The sequence below is a fragment of the Podarcis muralis genome, chromosome W (assembly GCF_964188315.1).
Source record: "Podarcis muralis chromosome W, rPodMur119.hap1.1, whole genome shotgun sequence".
Lineage (NCBI taxonomy): Eukaryota > Metazoa > Chordata > Lepidosauria > Squamata > Lacertidae > Podarcis > Podarcis muralis.
The window spans coordinates 20,236,923-20,257,471 of record NC_135674.1 but is presented as its reverse complement, the minus strand read 5'-3'; the positions used below and the strand labels follow the sequence as shown (position 1 = coordinate 20,257,471).

General features: G+C 46.3%; 1 protein-coding gene across 1 annotated transcript in view; it reads left to right on the top strand.

The window, feature by feature from the left end:
* Window positions 1–515: 515 nt before the first annotated feature.
* LOC144326320 (uncharacterized) overlaps window positions 516–20,549 on the top strand; it is a 67,392-nt gene continuing 47,358 nt past the window's right edge. The window contains exon 1 of the mRNA XM_077922866.1: window positions 516–2,493. Within this exon, the coding sequence (XP_077778992.1) occupies window positions 516–2,493 (1,978 nt within the window). The remainder of the gene's footprint in view (window positions 2,494–20,549) is intronic.

Below are 20,549 nucleotides of genomic sequence, written 5' to 3'. Positions count from 1 at the left end.
GTCTATTTACATGACTTTTATTCCTGTCACTCAACAGTACATAGAAATGTGACTGCTCCCTTCAGACTCCATTAGAAGAGTCACAACTCTCCGCCCCTGTACTTCCAGTACAGGTCAGATGACACTCTGAGCTAACATCCGGTGCTCAGTACAGAGAAAAGACTCCACCTTTTCTCCAAGAGTACATCTGCAAACCACAACATCCTGTTTTGCATTCCAGCCATCTGGAGCTGGCTTTTGCCTTGGTGCTTTTTCCTGACATGTTTTAGGTGATATCACCATTGTTTTAAACCATGATCTATGTTTTAGGCGATATCATCATTGATATCCCTGATTAATTTATGTGCAGAGGGCGATGTATAGGTTACCAATTTATTGTAATGTATGATGGTGGTTTCTGTTTTTGTATGATGGTGGTTTCTGTTTTTGTTTTGCTTCGATTTTGTTTTGGCGATTTTAAATTTGGAGGTTTAAGTATAATATGTTGGTATGGGAAACTGTCGTGTAACGGGCCAATGGCCGTAATAAAGATCAATCCAATTCATAACGGGACCCTGGAATGGAAAGACGGGGCGCTAGTTGAAGATGTAAAAGTTTCAACTCATTCTTCGACTGACTTTATCTTGGGTAATCACCTCTCTAAGAGGAAAAGGGATAAGATTCTGAACGGGGATTACGTAGATATGTTTACGTTGCTGCCGCCGGCTCAAATGAAGGGCAAAGGGGGAAAAAGGAGGTATTATGGTAAGAAAAGATACAGGACTCCGCGGGCGGAGCGCACATTTGAGAACTGGCTTAACGGCTACCAGGTTTTCATGGGGATAGTTTCGGGATGTTATCCAAAACGTGGGTTGCACCTTGCATCTTATCTGGCTCATGTGAGAAGGGCGCGTGAATTAGCTGGAGATGAGGCCGCGATATCGTACGATGAGGATTTTCGTAGGAACGCCTCCCTTTTGTCCTCAACGCGCTGGGATCAGAGGGATAACAACTACTGGATGGAGCATGTGGGGCCTAACATCGAAAAGAAACCTAGTGACCAAGCAAAACCCGGTAAGGTAGACGCTAAGCGTCGTAGGCAATGCTGGGACTTCAATAGAGGAGCCTGCCAGCGCACCTCCTGTAGGTACTTGCACGAATGCGATAAATGTTTAGGCAGCCACCCGGCCATCAACTGCTTCAAGGGTAAGCAACAGCCCTTTCGGGGGGCAGGGGTCACCTCCACCAGGGAAACCGGGGTGCCCCCTCCAGTGCTGCAGGACCTGCCCAGGGATCAACAGGGAATCGCTACTAACTTGTCCCTCGACTTAGCTTTCTCCCCGATTAAGCTTCAACCCCTTAGAACACTGTTAAACCTGTATCCTAATAGACAAGCCGCCCTTTTGTTGGGGGAGGGGTTTTCACAAGGGTTCAGAATTCCAGTTCTCTCCACCCCCAGTTCCAATTGCCCTCCCAATCAGAAATCAGTATTAGAGAGACCCGACATCGCTATGAAAAAGATCCAGAAAGAAATTGTAGCGGGGAGGGTCGCTGGACCTTTCCCTGTGCCTCCCATTGATCAGCTACATATTTCACCGCTGGGCATTGTCCCAAAAAAGGCCCCTGGGGAATTCCGGATGATACACAACCTTTCTTACCCCAAGGGTTCTTCAGTCAATGATGCTATCCCTCAGGAAATGTGCACGGTGAAGTATGCTTCTTTCGACCAAGCGGTGAGGTTGGTCCGGAGTTTTGGGAGGGGCGCCTTTATGGCAAAATGTGACATCGAATCAGCATTCCGCCTTCTCCCTGTCCACCCAGAGGACTACCGATGGTTAGGCTTTAAATTCCAGGGCGCCTATTTCATCGATAAAGCGATGCCTATGGGGTGCTCGATCTCTTGCACCGCTTTTGAGACTTTTAGCACCTTCCTGGAATGGGCACTGAAGTTCAAAACCGGCTCCGGAGGGGTGGGGCATTACTTGGATGATTTTATTTTGGTGGCAAGTAATGCAAATGACTGCAAGGCCCTGCTGCAAGCCTTCAAGGCCTTGGCCGAGGAGCTGGGTGTCCCTTTAGCAAATGAGAAGACGGAGGGCCCCGTCACCACGATGACCTATCTGGGCATTGAACTTGACACAATGGCCCAAACTTCTCGCCTACCCTCCGAGAAGCTGGTGGCCGTAAAGGAGCTTATTTCCCAGATATTGCCCCTGAGGAAGATCACCCTTAAACAAATTCAATCACTCTTGGGTCACCTCAACTTTGCTTGCCGCGTGGTGTCCCCCGGTCGCCCCTTTTGTGGTCGGTTGGTGAAGCTATCAGCAGGTCTAAGGTCGCCACACCATAGGGTCCGCCTATCAAAGGCGGTAAAAGCGGATCTCCAGGTCTGGCTGCAATTCTTAGACGGCTACAACGGGATTTCACTTTGGCAAGATAGCATGGCTCTGCTAGCGGATTTCCAGGTGCATTCGGACGCAGCAGGTTCCTTGGGTTTCGGTGTTTACTTCAGAGGTCAGTGGTGTGCTCAACGGTGGCCCTTATCCTGGCAGGGAAAACCCATACTACGAGATTTAACATTCTTGGAATTCTTCCCTATTGTAGTTGTAATCCACATCTGGGCGGAGCAATTTAAAGACCATAGGGTCTGCTTTTGGACAGACAACCAAGCAGTGGTGTCGGTTTTAAATAAGCAATCTTCACATTCCCCTAGAGTAGCGTCACTGCTGCGGTATTTTGTCCTTTCGTGCCTCCGGCTAAACTTATATGCCTCTGCCAGATTTGTACCGGGTGTCGATAACAACATTGCGGATGCTCTGTCTCGATTTCAGATGGATCGCTTTCGCTCATTGGCGCCGGATGCGCAGCAGCTGCCGCAACCGTTTCCGGAGCACCTCTGGAGTATTGGCAACAAGAAGCTATAAAGGGAGTATTGGCAGCAGTGGCACCCTCAACTTTAAGATCATATAACAAGGCGTGGTTAGATTTCACATCCTTTCGCCAGAAAAAAGAGCGCTTTAGACCTGGCAGGCCCCCATCCGAGTCGGAGGTCATTGAGTATCTAGTTCGCCTCCACGACTTGGGTCGGGCCCCCAAAACCCTCAACATACATTCAGCGGCAATATCGTTCTTCTCCAAAGCCCTGTTCTCAGCCGATCCTTGTGCACACTTCGTGGTGCGGAAAATGCTGGAGGGTTGGCGCAGGTCTCGGCCTCCCAGCTTCGATAGCAGGAGGCCCATAACTTTTGACATATTAACGCAAATACGTAGGAAGCTCAGGGTAATCTGTTGGTCCAAATACGAAGCCAGGTTGTTTTCCTCAGCATTTTCCTTCGCCTTCTTCGGGGCCTTGCGCATAGGGGAGGTGGTCTGTGATGACCAACCATATAGTTGCAACAGGGGGCTTCGGTTGGAAGATGTAACCTTGTCAGGCTCAGAGGTAATATTGAAAATCCGCAGCTCGAAGACTGACCAGCTTGGTAGAGGGGCGCTAATCCGTCTACAGGCTACTCAAAAGGCCGGCCCTTGCCCAGTAAAGGATGCTCGGAAGTTTCTGAGCTTAAGGCCAAAGGCATGTGGTTCTTTCTTCATACATGCTGATGGTGCGCATCTGTCAAAACATCAGTTCACGAGGGTTATGCGCAAAGCAATCACGGGCATTGGTCTTCCGCCTGAAGAGTATGCCGCACACTCCTTCCACATTGGAGCTGCGACTACCGCTGTTCACATGGGTTTACCGGCTGAGAGGATAAAGGACATGGGGCGGTGGAAGTCTAACGCATACATGGGATACATCCGTAAACCACGTTAATTACCCTTCCCTCATCGGCCCCCCTGACCCGGTCTTTTTTTTTTTTTACTCTTCTATTTCAGGTACCGGGGTGGTGCGTCTCTGGATCATTGGCCACAGGATTCTCAGGATTCTCAGCCGTCAGTCAGAGGGAACTGGCCTCACACCAGGCATTCGGTGTTAGGATATTTCCGTTCCACCTTAAGAGGGAGCAGGCTGTGAGTCACAGAGTCTGCGTATTTCCTGTTACAGGATGTTTATGTTTGCTATTCCTTTCGGTTTTGCCTGTCTGTGCATGAACGCTGAAGCAGACGGACATGTCTTTCCTTTGTTCTGACCAACGTTGAATAAACTATAAATATGCTCTCCTGCTGTGCATCTTTTGCTGTGTGGATTCTGCTGAAAGAGTGTGCACTAGCCTAGGAATGTGGATTCTAAGGCTTCGTGTCGCTAAATGATACTGCGTGACTGCATGACTACAGAGGCAGATGGATCGTCCGGCAGCCGGCTTGGGGGCTCAGATGGACGTTATCTCCCTGGCAGTATCCCAACAGCAAGGTTATGGGCCCAGATTCACGGCACTTACAGGAGAGTAAGACAACTGCGTCAGACTGCTGAGGTATGTGGCTGTGGGCCCCGGCAAGAGCTTTTGATGTCAGGCAAGGCTTAATTGGTCTGGGAGCTGCGCCAAAGGCCTCGTGATTAATGAGCTGCCGAGATAGGAAGTCTTTGAAGGCATAAAGGCTCACGGCTCAAGTAAAAAGCTGGAATGGAGTTTTTCCACGCTTTTGAAGCTTCAGAGGCCACTGAGTGCCCAAAGTTAAATCGGCACAATTATCAGACCTGGGCAAAATGGTGTGAGAGTTTGCTGCGTCAGTATCGAGTCTGGCATACTGTGAGTGAAGCTCCTCCAGTCCCTCTGACAGAGAAATGGCAGGCCGAGAATTTGAAGGCCATAGACGTAATAGTCTTATCCGTCTCTCTGGAGGAAATAAAAACGCTTGCTGGCAACGTGACGGCACGAAAGATGTGGAATGCTTTGAAAGAGGCTCATCTGCCAGTCATCCCAGCTCAGTGTCTGAATGCCCAGAGTTTGCATGCATCGGAGGTCCTGGCTGTTTCCCAGAATGCGAATGAATGCAGGGATGCTGAGGGCACCGGTTGCAAGCTGCAGGGGGAGCAGACTGTGATGTCATCCCAGGCAGCATTCCAGCCTCCAGGGGGAGCCAAGGAGACGGCAGCTGAGAGCTCTGTTTCGCGTGGGAACCAAGGTCATCGCCTTTGCAGAGGCCGGAAGGCCAGAGGTAAACAAAGACAGATGCCTGCAGATGGCCCGAAGCAGAAGGGGGGTGAAGAGCCCACGCCAGTGGAAAACAAGGCTTTGTTAGCTGGCACTGCTTCACCAAAGGCTAAAGGCAAGTCTCATGGCCAGGAGCAGGGGGGCAAGCTGCAAAAGCCCACGCCGGTGGAAAACAAGGTTTTGCTTGCTGCAAAGACTGCTCCAAAGGCCAGATTTCTTGTGGACTCAGGCGCCAGGCGCCATCTTGCGAAGGACCGCCATCTCTTTATTTCCTTCAAGCCTCAAGATGGAGAGATCCACCTGGCTGATGGAAGGACGTTGCAAATTGCAGGAGAAGGGACTGTGAAACTTGCAAGTTTGCATACAACCATCAGTAATGTACTGTATGTTCCAGGAGCTGCGGACAATTTGCTGAGCGTCCCACAGCTGACTGGGCGTGGTTTTGAGATATCCTTCAAGAGGAGCGTCTGTGTCATCAGAAAAGGCAAAGAGGACATTTTGCATGCAAAGTTTATAGATGGTTTATTCTGTATAACTTATGATGACAATGCTGTTGTGTCTAATGCTGATTCTTGTTGTGTTGCACAAACTAACAAGGTTCTTCATGCAGGATGCATTCACGATGCACATCGAAGATTTTGTCACATGTCTTGGCAAGCGCTGGCCAAGATGCCTGGATTGGTTGAAGGTTTGAACATCAAACCTTGTAAGTATCACATGAAATGTGTATCTTGTGCAGAGAACAAGGTGAAGGTTGCTCCAAAAGGCAAGGAGTCTAGCAGGCAGGCTTCCAAACCCTACCAGCTAGTTCATGCAGACCTGGTTGGTCCTCTGGCGCCCTCTTTGGGAGGAGCAAGGTACTTCATGGTTCTAATTGATTCTTTTTCCAGGTACATTCATGTGTTTATGCTCGAGCAGAAATCGCAAGCGTTTCCTAGGTTCAAAGCATTCTGTGCTTGGCTGGAGAATGCTCACGGTAAACGTATCAGCTGTCTGTTTACCGATCGCGGCGGGGAATTCACTTCTCAGCAGTTTGAAGCTTTCCTGACTGAGAAGGGAATCCAGCATGACATGTCAACGCCTAGATCGCCATGGATGAATGGGCTTGCGGAGCGAGCAAATCAAACGGTGCTGCAAGGAATGAAAACCTTGTTGCATGATGCCAACCTCCCTGATAAGTTTTGGGGGGAAGCTCTGTCAACGGTAGTTTATACCTATAATCGCAGTCTGTCATCACCTATTGGTTGTACTCCGTATGAGAAAATGTTTGGAAAAAAGCCGAACATCAAGCACCTGAGAATCTTCGGTTCTGACATGTGGGCACACTCCCCACAGAGCAACAAGCTTGGGAAGCGTGGGGCACATGGTTTGTTCATGGGGTACGAAAAAGGTGCATACAGGGTATGGATGACTGACTCTAAATCCATAAAGTTCACAAGGAGTGTTGAGTACAATCCTAAGTGGGGGGAAAATGTGGGAATTTTCCAGAGTTACGCAGAGGAAGATGTAAGTGATGTGAAGAAAGCAGATCATGCTGAGAAAGCTGAGGAAACTGAGGATGAGGATGATGATGATGATGATGATGATCAGAGTTCGGATTCCAGTTCAGTGGGCGGCGCTGCTGCTGGTGTCAGTGACAGTGATGACACAGCAGACTACAAGAGCGCAAAGGCCTCAGTCAGACCATCTGATGCGTCTGACAATGAACTGGAAGAACCACTGTTCACCATTGGTCATTTTTCTCCTAAGAAAGAGGAGATGAGTCCAGAAGACTTGCGTCTGGTTCGCAGGTCTGAAAGGGCGACCAAAGGCAGACCTCCAAAGAGATTTGCTGATGAGTTTGCTAAGACTGCAACTGCTGTTCTTAGTAGCTCAGAGAAGGTGTGGGAACCTTCAAGCTTCAAAGAGGTTCGGGAGTTAACCTCTAAAGATGCTGAGCCTTGGCTTAATGCCATGAAGGCTGAAGTTGATTCCTTGAACAGGAACCAAACTTGGGAACTGGTACCGGTAGTCCCAGGAATGAGACTGGTTGGCAGCAAATGGGTCTTCAAGGCCAAGACAGACCAGAATGGCAAGCTTGTTAGACACAAAGCCAGATTGGTTGCCAGAGGTTTTTCACAGGTACCAGGACAGGATTACCACGAGACTTACTCGCCCACCATCAAATATGAGAGCATTCGGCTGATGCTCAAGATCGCTGCGGAGGAGAAACTGCATGTTTCCCATCATGACATTAATACAGCTTTTTTGTACGGGATTTTGAACGAGGAGCTGTTTATGCTTCCACCTGACGGGATGCAGATACAGAAGGGAATGGTCTGTAAACTGCGGAAATCCTTATATGGTCTCAAGCAGAGTGCTAGGTGTTGGAACACAAAACTCACTGAAACGTTGCTTTCTCTAGGTTTTCACCAGGGCAAAGCTGATCCATGTGTGTTTGTCAAGGAGGAGGGGCAAAACAAACTGTATTGTTTATGTTTTGTTGATGATCTTCTGATGTTTTGGAAGAATCAGGCTTTTTACCAAAGCACCCTAGCTCAGCTGAAGGAGCACTTTGACATGAAGGGTCTTGGTGAGGTAACCAACTATCTTTCTCTGCAGGTGGAGAGGGACCAAGCAGGTAATTTTCTGGTACACCAAACACAGAAAATTGCTGATGTATTAACCAGGTTGAATTTGGTTGATGCAAACCCAGCAGAAACACCGATGGTGACAGGTTACCAGGTAGACAGTACTGCTGAAGCGTTTTCTGACACAACGCTGTACAGATGCATTCTAGGCAAATTGAATTTCATTGCTAGATGCTCAAGACCTGACATTGCTGTAAGCACTAACCTGCTTAGCAGACATGCTAACAATCCTACTGTTCAGGATTGGAAAGCTCTGAAGCGCATAGCCCGGTATTTGAAAGGGACTATGCACTACAGGCTGAGGTTCACCAGTCAGAAGACTGGAGGTCTTGAAATCTTTGCAGATGCAAGTTTTGGAAGTGACAGCACGGATGGTACAAGCACTTCTGGAGTATGCTACATGTACAACCACTGCCTGTTTGACTGGTTGTGCAAGAAGCAGACGACAGTGAGCCTAAGTTCCTGTGAAGCAGAACTCAATGCTCTGTCATTTTCACTCATGGATTGTGAATGGTTGATGCAACTGTTTAAGGACATCGGGGTTTCTGTGAAATGTCCTATACAAGTGTACCAAGACAATAGATCTTGTTTGGCTTTGCTGAACTCGGAGAGTTGCAAGCAAAGAACCAAGTACTTGCAGATTAAGCTACATCGTGCAAGAGAGTGTATTCAAAAGGGACTGATTCAGGTGTCCTACATGGCAGGAAATGAAATTCCTGCTGATCTGTTGTCTAAGGTTGTTAACAGAGAACAACTTAAGGTTTACGTACAGAGGTTGCAATTGGGTTGAACCACAGGTACTACAGGTTACACGGAAAGGGGGAGGATGTTAGGATATTTCCGTTCCCCCTTAAGAGGGAGCAGGCTGTGAGTCACAGAGTCTGCGTATTTCCTGTTACAGGATGTTTATGTTTGCTATTCCTTTCGGTTTTGCCTGTCTGTGCATGAACGCTGAAGCAGACGGACATGTCTTTCCTTTGTTCTGACCAACGTTGAATAAACTATAAATATGCTCTCCTGCTGTGCATCTTTTGCTGTGTGGATTCTGCTGAAAGAGTGTGCACTAGCCTAGGAATGTGGATTCTAAGGCGTCGTGTCGCTAAATGATACTGCGTGAGTGCGTGACTACAGAGACAGATGGATCGTCCGGCAGCCGGCTTGGGGGCTCAGATGGACGTTATCTCCCTGGCAGTATCCCAACATTCGGCTCGAGATCCTTGATGACCTTCCCGTCTGCTTCCCTGGCAGGATACAGGCAAGGTCACAAATCGGCGATCCCACTCAACGTGAGAGGGACACACACACTCCTCCCTCCTCCCTGCTTCCCTCAGGGAGGAGGAAAGAGACAGACAGAAATCTATTTACATCCTTTTATTTCTGTCACTCTAGCAGTACAGAGAAATATGTCTGTACCCTCCAGTCTCCAGCAGAAGACCACACACACTCCACCCATGTACTTCCAGTACAGGTCAGATGACACTCTGAGCTAACATCCGGTGCTCAGAACACTGAATAGACTCCCCCCTTTTTCCAAGAGTACAGTCCCAGACATCAACATTGTGTTTTGCATTCCAGACACCTGCAGCTTGCTTTTGCATTGCTGCTTTTTCCTGACAACCTCCCCCAAAAGCATCAATGTGTGTTGCGGCATGATCCAGAGAAGCAAACAAACAGTTGTTATACATATAACACTCCCCTGTTGTTTCAGTTCCACCCTTGGAACTCCCCGCCACTGGTTTCCCCAGTGTACCTCTCTGGTTGTCTGGCTTCCAAGGAATGAGTGCATCTGCATTACCTTGGATAGCAACTCTCTGTTGTGTCTTTGTCTCTGACTTAGACACTGCTTCAACCTGTCCTCGGTTGTTTACAACAGCAACACATGCAACAGCTAACTTAGCAAACTCTTTTGAGTACCTCTTTGGTGGTACACCCTTTGTAACTCTTTCAGACCTACGTGTGAGGTGCTGATCCTCTCTGCTTACTGGTTCAACCTCTGGACTCTCAGAAGAACCAGTACCAATGGTAAACAGTGGTTCATCCTTCATCTGTGAAGGTCTATCCATTATGTGAGATTTCCTCTCAATGACTGTGTCAACTGAGCTCTTTGAGCTATCACTGTCATCATCAGTACCACTGTAATCAGTAAAATCATCATCATCATCATCTTCCGAATCGTTCCCTGTGGGAAATGTGTGAACAATCACTCTCTCCTGTTCAGGAGCACTCTCTAGAAATTTTGTGAGAATCACCTGACCAGATTCAGACAAAATTACTCTGTAGAGACCCTTTTCATAACCCACAAAAATGCCTCTGGCATTCTTTACTCCACCTGGAGCTTCTGTCCTCACATGAGACCCAAAAACCTTGAAATGGGCAACAGAAGGTTTTCTGTGGAACAGCTTCTCAAAAGGAGAATTTCCCAACTCTTTTGAGACCTTTCTCAACCACACGTGAAACATATGACATTAACGACTCCGCCCAATATTCATGTGGCAAATGTGAACTAAGCAATTGCGCATTCATCCCTTTTTGCAATTCTTTGTTCACCCTCACACAGACACCCCTGTTCCACGCTTCCGCTGAAACAGCAACCTTGTGTCTTATAGCTTTCTTCTGCAGGAACTTCTGAAAATCCTGTAAAAGAAAAACTGGCTTGTCATCTGTGAAAAGACAATCAATGTTAGCATCATGCATATTTTTAACCTTGTCACAAAACTGCTGAAACCTTTCTAAGGCTTCTCGTGGTTTCTCTAAAAGATAAATCCAGACATAATTAGAGAAATGATCCACAAGCACAAGATAAAATCTTGCATTGCCTCTAGATGGTGCTAGAGGACCAATCACATCAGCATACACCCGCTGAAGTGCCCTGTCGACCCTTGTAGACTCCTTCTTGGCGTCCGCCTTTGTCTTGGTCACACCTGCGAGAGAGATCATGTTGGAATCAGAAGAATTACAATTCATGTAATCACTTTGATCAAAAGTCAACAAATACAGTCCATCTTTCTCTTTGGCAGAAAGATACAGCTCTCCATCTTTGTAGATCTTGCAGCTTTTAGCATCATAGGACAACCTCAGTCCTTTCTTTGCAATCTGCGAAACACTCAGCAGATTAAACTTCAACTCAGGAACCAAGTAAACATTGTTTATAGTCAAGTTCAAACTCTCAAGATATACAGTCCCAATCCCGGTCGCTTCCAGCTCCTGACCGTTGGCCTGTTGCACAGTGAAGCTCTGCTTCTTAAACGTCAAAAACAGTTCTCTGTGTGGGCACATATGGACTGTGGCGCCCGTGTCCAGAATAAATGAGTTCCCCACTTCTGGTGTTGCTTTTAGTGACATCAAAGCCTTTGCAGGTTTCACCTGAGACTTGGTGCGACATTTGCCTGATGCTTCAGGCGTTTCAGAGCACTCCTTGGCTCCTTTTCGCCGACGCAGCTTCTCACAGCTCCGCTGAAGATGCCCAGTCTGTCCACAATTGTAACAGCGGACAACGTTCAAAGCTACAGCATGCTTTCCAGTAGCAACATCAGTGGGGGAAATAGAACTCCGTTCTTCCCTCCCCCTGTCAGCAACACCCATTGTTGCTCGCACAGGAACAGCAGCAGTTCCTTCACTCCCCCATGTGGGGTCAAAGCTCTCCTCAGCTTTCGATGAGCTCTCAGGAACTTGGCCAGCATCATCTTGGCTCACCCCTTCTGGGGTAGTTATCCATCCAGACCATGATGAATAACTGTCTCTAGTCAGGGGAGATGGGCAAGGCATGTCTCCCCCCTTCTTGGCATCCATTTTGAATCCAAGCCTCAGCTCTCACACTTGAGCCTGTAAAAAGCCAAAAGTCTTTGCTGGGTTGTTTACTGCCTACTCTGGCAGGCAAACTGCAAGCTGTTTCTCAGTTCTTGCACAGCAGCAAAGATATCCAAAACAACTTTCTCTTCCCAGGCTTCCCAGGCTCTTCCTAGTCGTTGCTTAGCAACTGTTCATTCCAAGCCTTGAACAGGAAACCACAAGAATCCCTGGAATGCAAACATTCGCTCTTGGAGCTGTGTTTTTTTCAAACGCTGCTCCCGTGAACCAGAGAATAAATCAATCTGTGTTCACTCTTTTAGCCCGAAAATCAGCATACCTTTTGGGGCTTAGTTGCTTGGAAAACACCTCCTCTCGGTTTCCAGCCGTCTGTTCCAGCTTCTGGCTGCACGCAGACGTTATCTTCATTCCTTTGGTGCAGAGGATGGCAAACGATCCCATCAACCTCTCAGTCTGCATTTCCATGGATCAGAAAACCACCGGCATTGCTACCAGTTGTCAGGATTCTCAGCCGTCAGTCAGAGGGAACTGGCCTCACACCAGGCATTCAGCTCGAGATCCTTGATGACCTTCCCGTCTGCTTCCCCGGCAGGATACAGGCAAGGTCACAAATCGGCGATCCCACTCAACGTGAGAGGGACACACACACTCCTCCCTCCTCCCTGCTTCCCTCAGGGAGGAGAAAAGAGACAGACAGAAATCTATTTACATCCTTTTATTTCTGTCACTCTAGCAGTACAGAGAAATATGTCTGTACCCTCCAGTCTCCAGCAGAAGACCACACACACTCCACCCATGTACTTCCAGTACAGGTCAGATGACACTCTGAGCTAACATCCGGTGCTCAGAACACTGAATAGACTGCCCCCCTTTTTCCAAGAGTACAGTCCCAGACATCAACATTGTGTTTTGCATTCCAGACACCTGCAGCTTGCTTTTGCATTGCTGCTTTTTCCTGACAGTATTGTACACTGGGCGAGACTGCGTGCGGTTACCAGGGGCTGGCGGGATGACCTGCAACTCCCTAGCAATGTTGAAGTGTCTTGGATTGTGCGGCGGGGAATGCGTTGGGAGGAATTTCTCCCAGCAGTGACAAAAAGAATTGCAGCTGAAGGCCCACCTGATGCGCTGGTCATCCAACTGGGCAAGAACGACCTGGCGTACAAGAAAGGGGTGGATTTAATGTGGAGCATTTTCAACGACCTGGAGGAGTTGCGGGCCCTGTATTCAAATATAACAATAATCTGGTCATCTTTGCTAGAGAGGCGCTGTTGGTGGGACGCCGCAAAGCCGGTGGAGGTGGCTAGAGCCAGGAGGCTCTTGGAGTGCTCGGTGGCGCGTAGAGTGGCTGCGATGGGTGGGCGGGTTATCGAACTCCCATGCATCCAGTTCAGCAAGGAAACACTATCGCGGGGATGGCGTGCATCTATCTGATGCAGGTAATGACATTTGGCTGGCAGACATTTTTCAGGGAATCAGGGATTGGTTACAGGTTTGAGGGTATTGGCGGCGAGCCTGGCTCGTGTGGCGGTTAGGCATTGGCCGGGGGTATTGTTATGCAAATTGAGGTCGGGGGGAGGAACGCCATCACCTCCCCCAATCCTTGAAGGGTGGTTCGTTAAAGGACTCCGAGGGGCGTCGCCTCGTCCGAAACCTATGGAGGCTAGGGCCTAAAGCGCGCTCCCGAGCGGTAACCCCTCGGGGAGCGCCTACGGATGTGCATCTCGGGGGGCTCCCCCTGCTGGTGTTTAACCCTTCCCGGTTAGAACCGGATAGTCTGTTAGGGCCAATGCCTAAGGCCAATACCGCTCTTACCTGTAATCAATAAAGTTGTGGCCATTTTTCGCCCATTAACCTAAATTCTGTTGTCCGTGTCTTTATTTACCCATCTGTGGGAGGGGGCGGGTATTGCCACGCAACAATTGAGCAGCAGCCAATTTACGACTGATGATTGTTGCTCATTTCAAGAGATCCAGAAAAGTGTTGGGATACTGCCAGGGAGAATAGTCCCGCGTGATCCTATTACCTGTATGAATTGTTTTTCTCGCCTGATAGACGTTTTAACTCGCTTTTTTACTTCTACAACCTATGGAGCTAAAAACAATTATTTTAAATTTGGCGCCCCTTGGTTCAACTCTGCTTGCAAACTAGCCAGACTCCATCTACATACAATATATAATGACTATAAACTTTCCGGCGCTCCGGCCTTACCTCCATCTTATTCCCTGGCTAAAAAAGCATACAAACAGGCCCAGAAATCGGCCAAACGGGAGTGGCACTTAAATCGTTGGCAGACTATAATTTCTGCCTCAAAATCTCATAACTCCCGGAAATTTTGGTCCTTAATAAAGGGAAGTAACACGAAATATCCCTTAACGATGATCCCGGCCCCTACATGGGAGCAGTTCCTGAGAAAATATTTCTCAGTGGCAGAAGCTCCAGCCACTCATTGGAGACCTTCTAATCCCCTTCCCGTCTGGCCTAATACCGACCCTGCTGAAATCCTAGAATTGATAGCTGAGCTGAAAACTGGTAAGGCCCCTCGGCCAGATTTGGTCCCTGTTGAGGCTATAAAGCTTCATTCTGCATGATGGGCAGGGATTTTAGCTAAAACGTTCGACACAATAAATGCCACGGGCTTAATACCAGGAACGTGGAAGGAGGCCATTATAATTCCTATCTACAAAAAAGGCCCTCCCGGTGACCCAGGGAATTATCGGAATATCAGTCTGCTATCGTCCATTGGGGAAATATATGCCCGTTTTTTGCTGGCAAGGCTGATGAAGTGGTCAGTTGAGGCTGACCTGATTGGACATGAGCAAGCTGGATTTAGATTAAACCGATCCACAACAGACCAGGCAATTATTCTTTATCACTTAGCCCGGAAATACTCGACACCTCGACGGGGCCAACTCTGCGCAGCTTTCATAGATCTGAAAGCTGCGTTTGATAGTATTCCGAGGAAATTACTATGGGATAAACTTGCCTGTTGGGGAATAGATAGAAGGCTATTGTGGCTTATCTCCCAACTTCATGCCGGGTCCGTGGCCAGGGTGAGATTATCCCCTGCTGGAGATCTGACTAACCCAGTGCCAGTAAATAAGGGTGTACTCCAGGGTTGTATTTTAGCGCCTCTTCTTTTTAACTTATTTATCAGTGATATGAGGAACCCATTAGCCGTCTCACAAAAATTTATCCACTCCCCTCGTATAGCAGATTACCACTGTCCTTTACTTCTCTACGCAGATGATGCAGTACTTCTCTCTTACTCCAGAGTGGGTTTAAGGAGGGCACTAAAGATTTTTGCGACATATTGCCATTCTAATCATCTGTCTATCAACCACACCAAGTCCAAAGTACTGATATTTTCAAGGAGTCGAAAACTTTATTCATGGAAACTGGAGGACACGAAAATCGAACAAGTACATAAATTTAAATATTTAGGAATTTATTTTCAATATAATTTAGGGGGGAAAGCGCACGTTGAATATCTTCAAAACAAGACAAAAGCCCTATCACACTCCCTCCTCCGTTTTTTCTACTCTGAGGGGGCCTTATTCATCCCTGCGGCCTTGAAAGTGTATAGCATCAAAGTGATGGCCACAATGGCCTATGCTGCACCTTTATGGGCTGCCTTTGCAAATCTCTCACCTTTAGAGTCACTTCAAAGCCAATTCTTATGCCGACTTCTAAAATTACCAACATGCGTAAGTAATGCGGCTATCCGCTTAGAAATGAAGATCCCCTCAGTGGAGTTAGTTATATGGAGGAGAGTTTTGATTTATTGGATATCCCTATGGCATAAACTCCCGAACCACTATCTCATTCAATGCATGTGGCGAGATGACTTCTCAAATTTGTGGTCAGGAAAAATCCATGCCAAATTGCTGTCCTATGAGATCTCGCCCACGGAATTGCTCAAACTGGATCTAAATGTGGCAAAAAGGTGTATAAATCAAAGGCTGGATGATGTGGAGCTGTACCAAAATTTTGTAGCTGGTGGTGGAGTCTGCTCACCGCTAAATTTCGGCATAACCCCTATCTACCGCGCTCCGTCCTACTTAACATCGCTTATGGCCGCGTCTCACCGATATGCCTTCATTAGAGCTAGGTTTAATGTCTTTCCAACAAACGTGCTGAGACATAGATTCACTAAGGACCAAGTCCCTTCAATGTGTGCGTGTGAAATGAAAACATCTGAATCTCTACATCATGTTATGTTTATCTGCCCTTTGTACACTTCAGCCCGTGCTAGTATACTAAACTCCATAATCCAGCCTATGGCTGACAAATCAGTAGACCTACAGCTGGCCTGGGTTCTTCAAGATGTGGATCCATATATAACCCTACAGGTTGCTAAATTCCTAACAGCCGTCCTCTCGTACAAGAGACGGAATGGAATGTTAGCTGATTATTGATAGTTATAAGAATTTTCTATAATGACATCAGATATTGATTTTAGTGTAGTGCCTAAAATTTTTTAATCTTAATCTTAAACTTTTCTTATGAATGGCTAATATCTGTCCTTGTGAGTTGAGAACTGTGTTATACTACTTGTGGCTTGTACGAGTCCGCTGTTTTATTTGATTTGATTTGTTTTGATTTGTTTTGTTGTGTTGTGTTTCATGAGGGGCGTAAGGCCGAATAAACATTTTGATTGATTGATCATCCATCAAGACTCCACGTCGCCTCCGGACGTCCATCGATCTCCCGTAGTCACGCAGTATCAGCAATTAGCGACACGAGCTCCAGAAATAGCTTGCCACATTCCAGAGCTGATGCACGCTCTATCAGCAGATAATGCACAGAGAAGGTTGCACACAGGAGAGCATTATTTACAATTTTATTCAGCGTTGGTCAGAACAAGGAAAACATGACTGCCTGCTTCGTTGTCTCGGGCACAGAGAGAGAAACGAAAGCAAAGACACAACAGAAACATCCTGTGAACAGGAAATACGCAGACTCTGTGACTCACAAAGCCTGCTCCCTTTTAAGGTGGAACGGAAATATCCTAACAAAAAGAACTGGAACAAAGATCAAGTGAAAGGCCTTGTTGCATCTCTGATTACTGTGAAAGATATCTCTACAGCGGACTTCCGGGGTGGCGCCATCGGCAATGGCGGATTCCCTCTAACTTGGAGGGGACTGGCTCTGTGGAAATCGGGTCTGCACCGCTACGGCGCAGTGGGGACCCTTCATAAATCACAGGCGGGTGAAGCCTGTGATCGTGGGATTCGGCGGGCACCTTTTGCGCCCCCCCAATCGGCGAAGGAGTCCAGTTAAGGGCTCCGGAGTGAAGTGGGGAAGTGGCGCTGTGCTGTGAGTCGTCTGCTCCTTCCGTGGAGTGAAGCCGTGTAGCCGTTGCCGGAGAGCGCTGCCTTCTTCCTGGAAAATTTGGCTGTAAAACAACGATCCGTGAGTAGGTCAATTTCGGAACTAAAGGAACTTTACAAACTATTTGGCACCGAACGCGGAGAGGCATAAACAGGAAGTCTGCCTTCCGTTCTTGTAAAGGGAGTAAAGCAATGAACTTGTAAGCGGAAACCTCAAAGGACGTTCCTAAGGATTACAATCCGAACATCAAACAAGCGATTTCCCCCCTTTGATGCAGGGGAGGAGGGGGGAAAGGATCTGAACTGTATTTCCCTGCAAAAAGAGAGAGCAAGAGCAGCTAAAATCCACTGCTCAAATCCCTGAGACCGGCTCCTAGTGAACAGTAAAAATGCCGTATTGGGAAACGTGCTGTTGCTGAAAGTACTTTTTCTTTTGACAGTTAACTCTGCGTCTGAGGATACAATTAAGACACAATATTATTGACTGGCTTCTCCTGATTTCAAAGTATCAGGAAATAATTGAAATAGAAACTGTTGTCCTTTTGAGACTGGGGGGCGAAAGGGAAAAGTTAGTTACTTTAAGACATTATTGACTGTTGCTGCTACTGTGTCCCCCTAGAGGAACTTTGAAATTGTTACAACTGCAGCTGGGCCAAGGGAATTTTCCATTTCAAAACAAACTCTGACTCTGAGTGTGTGACTGGCCTTGACAGACTCTGACTCTGAGTGTGTGACTGACCTTGACTTTTATCTGGAGGGTTATGGCAGATGGGAAAGACAAGATAGATTCGCTACAAGCAACCAGGTCTGGCAGAGTATTTCGTACAGACGGTGGGCTGCAAAGGAGAGCTTCGACATCCGGCCCTGCTGGCTTGCCAACAGCAACCCCATTGGCACAACCTAAATCTAAAGGTATGGCTGCTGACGATGCCCTGGCCCAGGCACTTAGTAAAATAAATGAATCTTTGGATAGAATAAGTAAACAAGTAGCCGAGGCATCGAGCAAAATTGACCAAAACACCACAAGTATTAATCAAAACACTACAAGCATTAATAATTTGGGACAGAAGGTAAATACTAATACTGAGACTATTCAGAAATTACTACAGGAATCAACTTTGACACGAAAGACAGCTGATGAGGCAAAAGAAATTGCAACCGCTACAGCCACCGTTGTAGAAGAGAAGATACCACCGATACATAAACAACTTGAAGACCACAGATCAATATTGTCTATGATTGAGTTGAGGGAGAAACAAGCAAATTTAAGGGTCAGGGCGGTCCCTGAACTGGAGAAAGATAATTTGATTGAATTTCTTACACAGGAATTTGCAGACTTCTGGAATCCAGATTTGGAGAAGGACAGCTTCAAGATAGTGAGTACTTTTAGACTTGGAAAAGTAGGGAGAAAGAACAGAGTGAGAGACTGTTTGATCACCCTCCGAACAAAAGAGGAGAGAGACAAAATCTTGAGTCTGCACTTCCAGAAGACCTTGGTAATACATCAGTCAAGAGTGGAGATATTTAAGGATATTCCGAAACACCTTTTGGACCTTAGGTCCAATTATAGAGATTTGACTGCTCTGCTGAGAAGTAACGGAATCTTTTTCAGGTGGGAATTCCCCCAAGGCCTGTCTTTTAGTTACAAAGGCAAGAAGATAAAAATAAGATCAGAGGACGACAAAGATAAATTTTGGAGAGACCACGGAGAAGACCTGCAGAAGAAAGTTGCAGGAGAGTTAAGAGCACTTGTAAGTGAAACTCTGGATACACCAGATTTACCTCCTGAATTAAAAGACCGCTTGAAGAAGGTGATACCACCAACAGAACAGGAACAGGCACTGGGTGCAGTTGGAGGAGAAGCATAGTAACTACATCATGGCTCTGCAACTACTAAGTTGGAAATGTAATGGTTTGAACTCCCCTCAGAAAAGGAGATCTGTGTTTCATTTATTAAAAAAGGAACAATTGGATCTGATTTGTTTACAAGAAACACATATAACAAGGTTACACAGGAAATTATTGATTAATAAAAGACTTGGTCAGGAGTTTATTTCATCGGACAAGGTTAAAAAAAGAGGGGTAGTGATTTACGCAAAAGAGAGATTACTACCGAAATTTATCTTGAAAGATGACCAAGGAAGATTTGTGGCAATTGAAATTCAAACACAGGGAGAAAAAGTTTTGATAGTAGGTGTTTACGCACCAAATGAGGGGAAATCTGATTTTTTTAAAAAGTTGCATAGCATCCTGATGGACTATTTGGATTACAATGTGATTTTGCTGGGAGACATGAATGGAGTGGTATCTACACATATGGACAAGGCACAAAGACAGGTAGTCACTAAGGATGGTAGACTACCGAAAACTTTTTTTGAGATGACAGACAACTTGGACTTAAAGTTATATCAAGTGCAATTTATGAAAATGATGAACCAAGAGATTGAATGGAAAATTAAACAAATGAGACAAAAGACATTCAAGTCGGCTAATAAATGTGGGAAACTGTTGGCTTGGCAAATGAAAAAAAGACAAAAACTAAATACAGTTACAAATTTAGAAGTGGAAGGAAGGAACATACAGAACCCAGCTGAGATCAGAAATTGCTTCCAGAGGTACTTCAAACAACTATATACACAAGGGCCACAGAGAGAAACCGATGTAGACCGATTTTTGAAAAAAAATGGATTACAAAAAATCTCTCAAGAAAACAAATCAATGTTGAACTATAAAATAACTGAACAGGAGATAGAAGATGCCATTCAGAATATGCAATTGGGTAAATCTCCAGGACCGGATGGACTGACTTCTAGATACTACAGATCTTTAAAGGAATGGCTAGTACAACCTTTGAAAGAGGTCTGTAATGAAATAATGGAGGGGAATAGGGCACCAGAGTCGTGGAAAGAAGCATATATCACACTTGTACCGAAAATAGAGACTGAAAAGACGCAGCTTAAGAACTATCGTCCCATATCACTGCTTAATGTGGATTACAAAATTTTTGCAGATATTTTGGCTAAAAGACTAAAAAGAGTGTTAGTGGAAGAGATACATAAAGACCAAGCAGGCTTTCTCCCAGGAAGACATTTATCTGACAATGTGAGAAACATAGTTAATATTCTAGAGAAACTACAAGTGAATATAAACACTAAGGCAGTTTTAATATTTGTGGATGCGGAGAAAGCTTTTGACAACATTTCTTGGACTTTTATGAAAAAGAACTTACAGGGTATGGGGGTAGGCCAAGGTTTTGAAAACGGTATAAGTGCAATATATTCAGAACAAAAGGCTAAATTAATTGTAAACAATGTGGTGGCGGAAGAATTTAAAATAGAAAAAGGGACACGACAAGGTTGCCCAATCTCCCCATTGCTTTTTATATCGGTCCTGGAGGTTTTGCTGAACATGATTAGAAGGGACCAGTTGGTTAAAGGTATACAGGTCGGAGCCAAACAGTACAAACTGAGAGCATTTGCAGATGATTTAGTATTGACGTTACAGGAGCCAGAATCTAGTACTAAAAGGGTTTTAGAACTGATTCAAGAATTTGGTCAGGTCGCACGGTTTAAACTGAATAAGTCAAAAACCAAGGTTTTAGAGAAAAATTTAGCACCAATTGAGAGAGAGAGGTTTCAGAACATGACAGGGTTAACAGTGGTTAAGAAAGTTAAATACTTGGGGATCAATATGACAGCAAAAATGGGAAT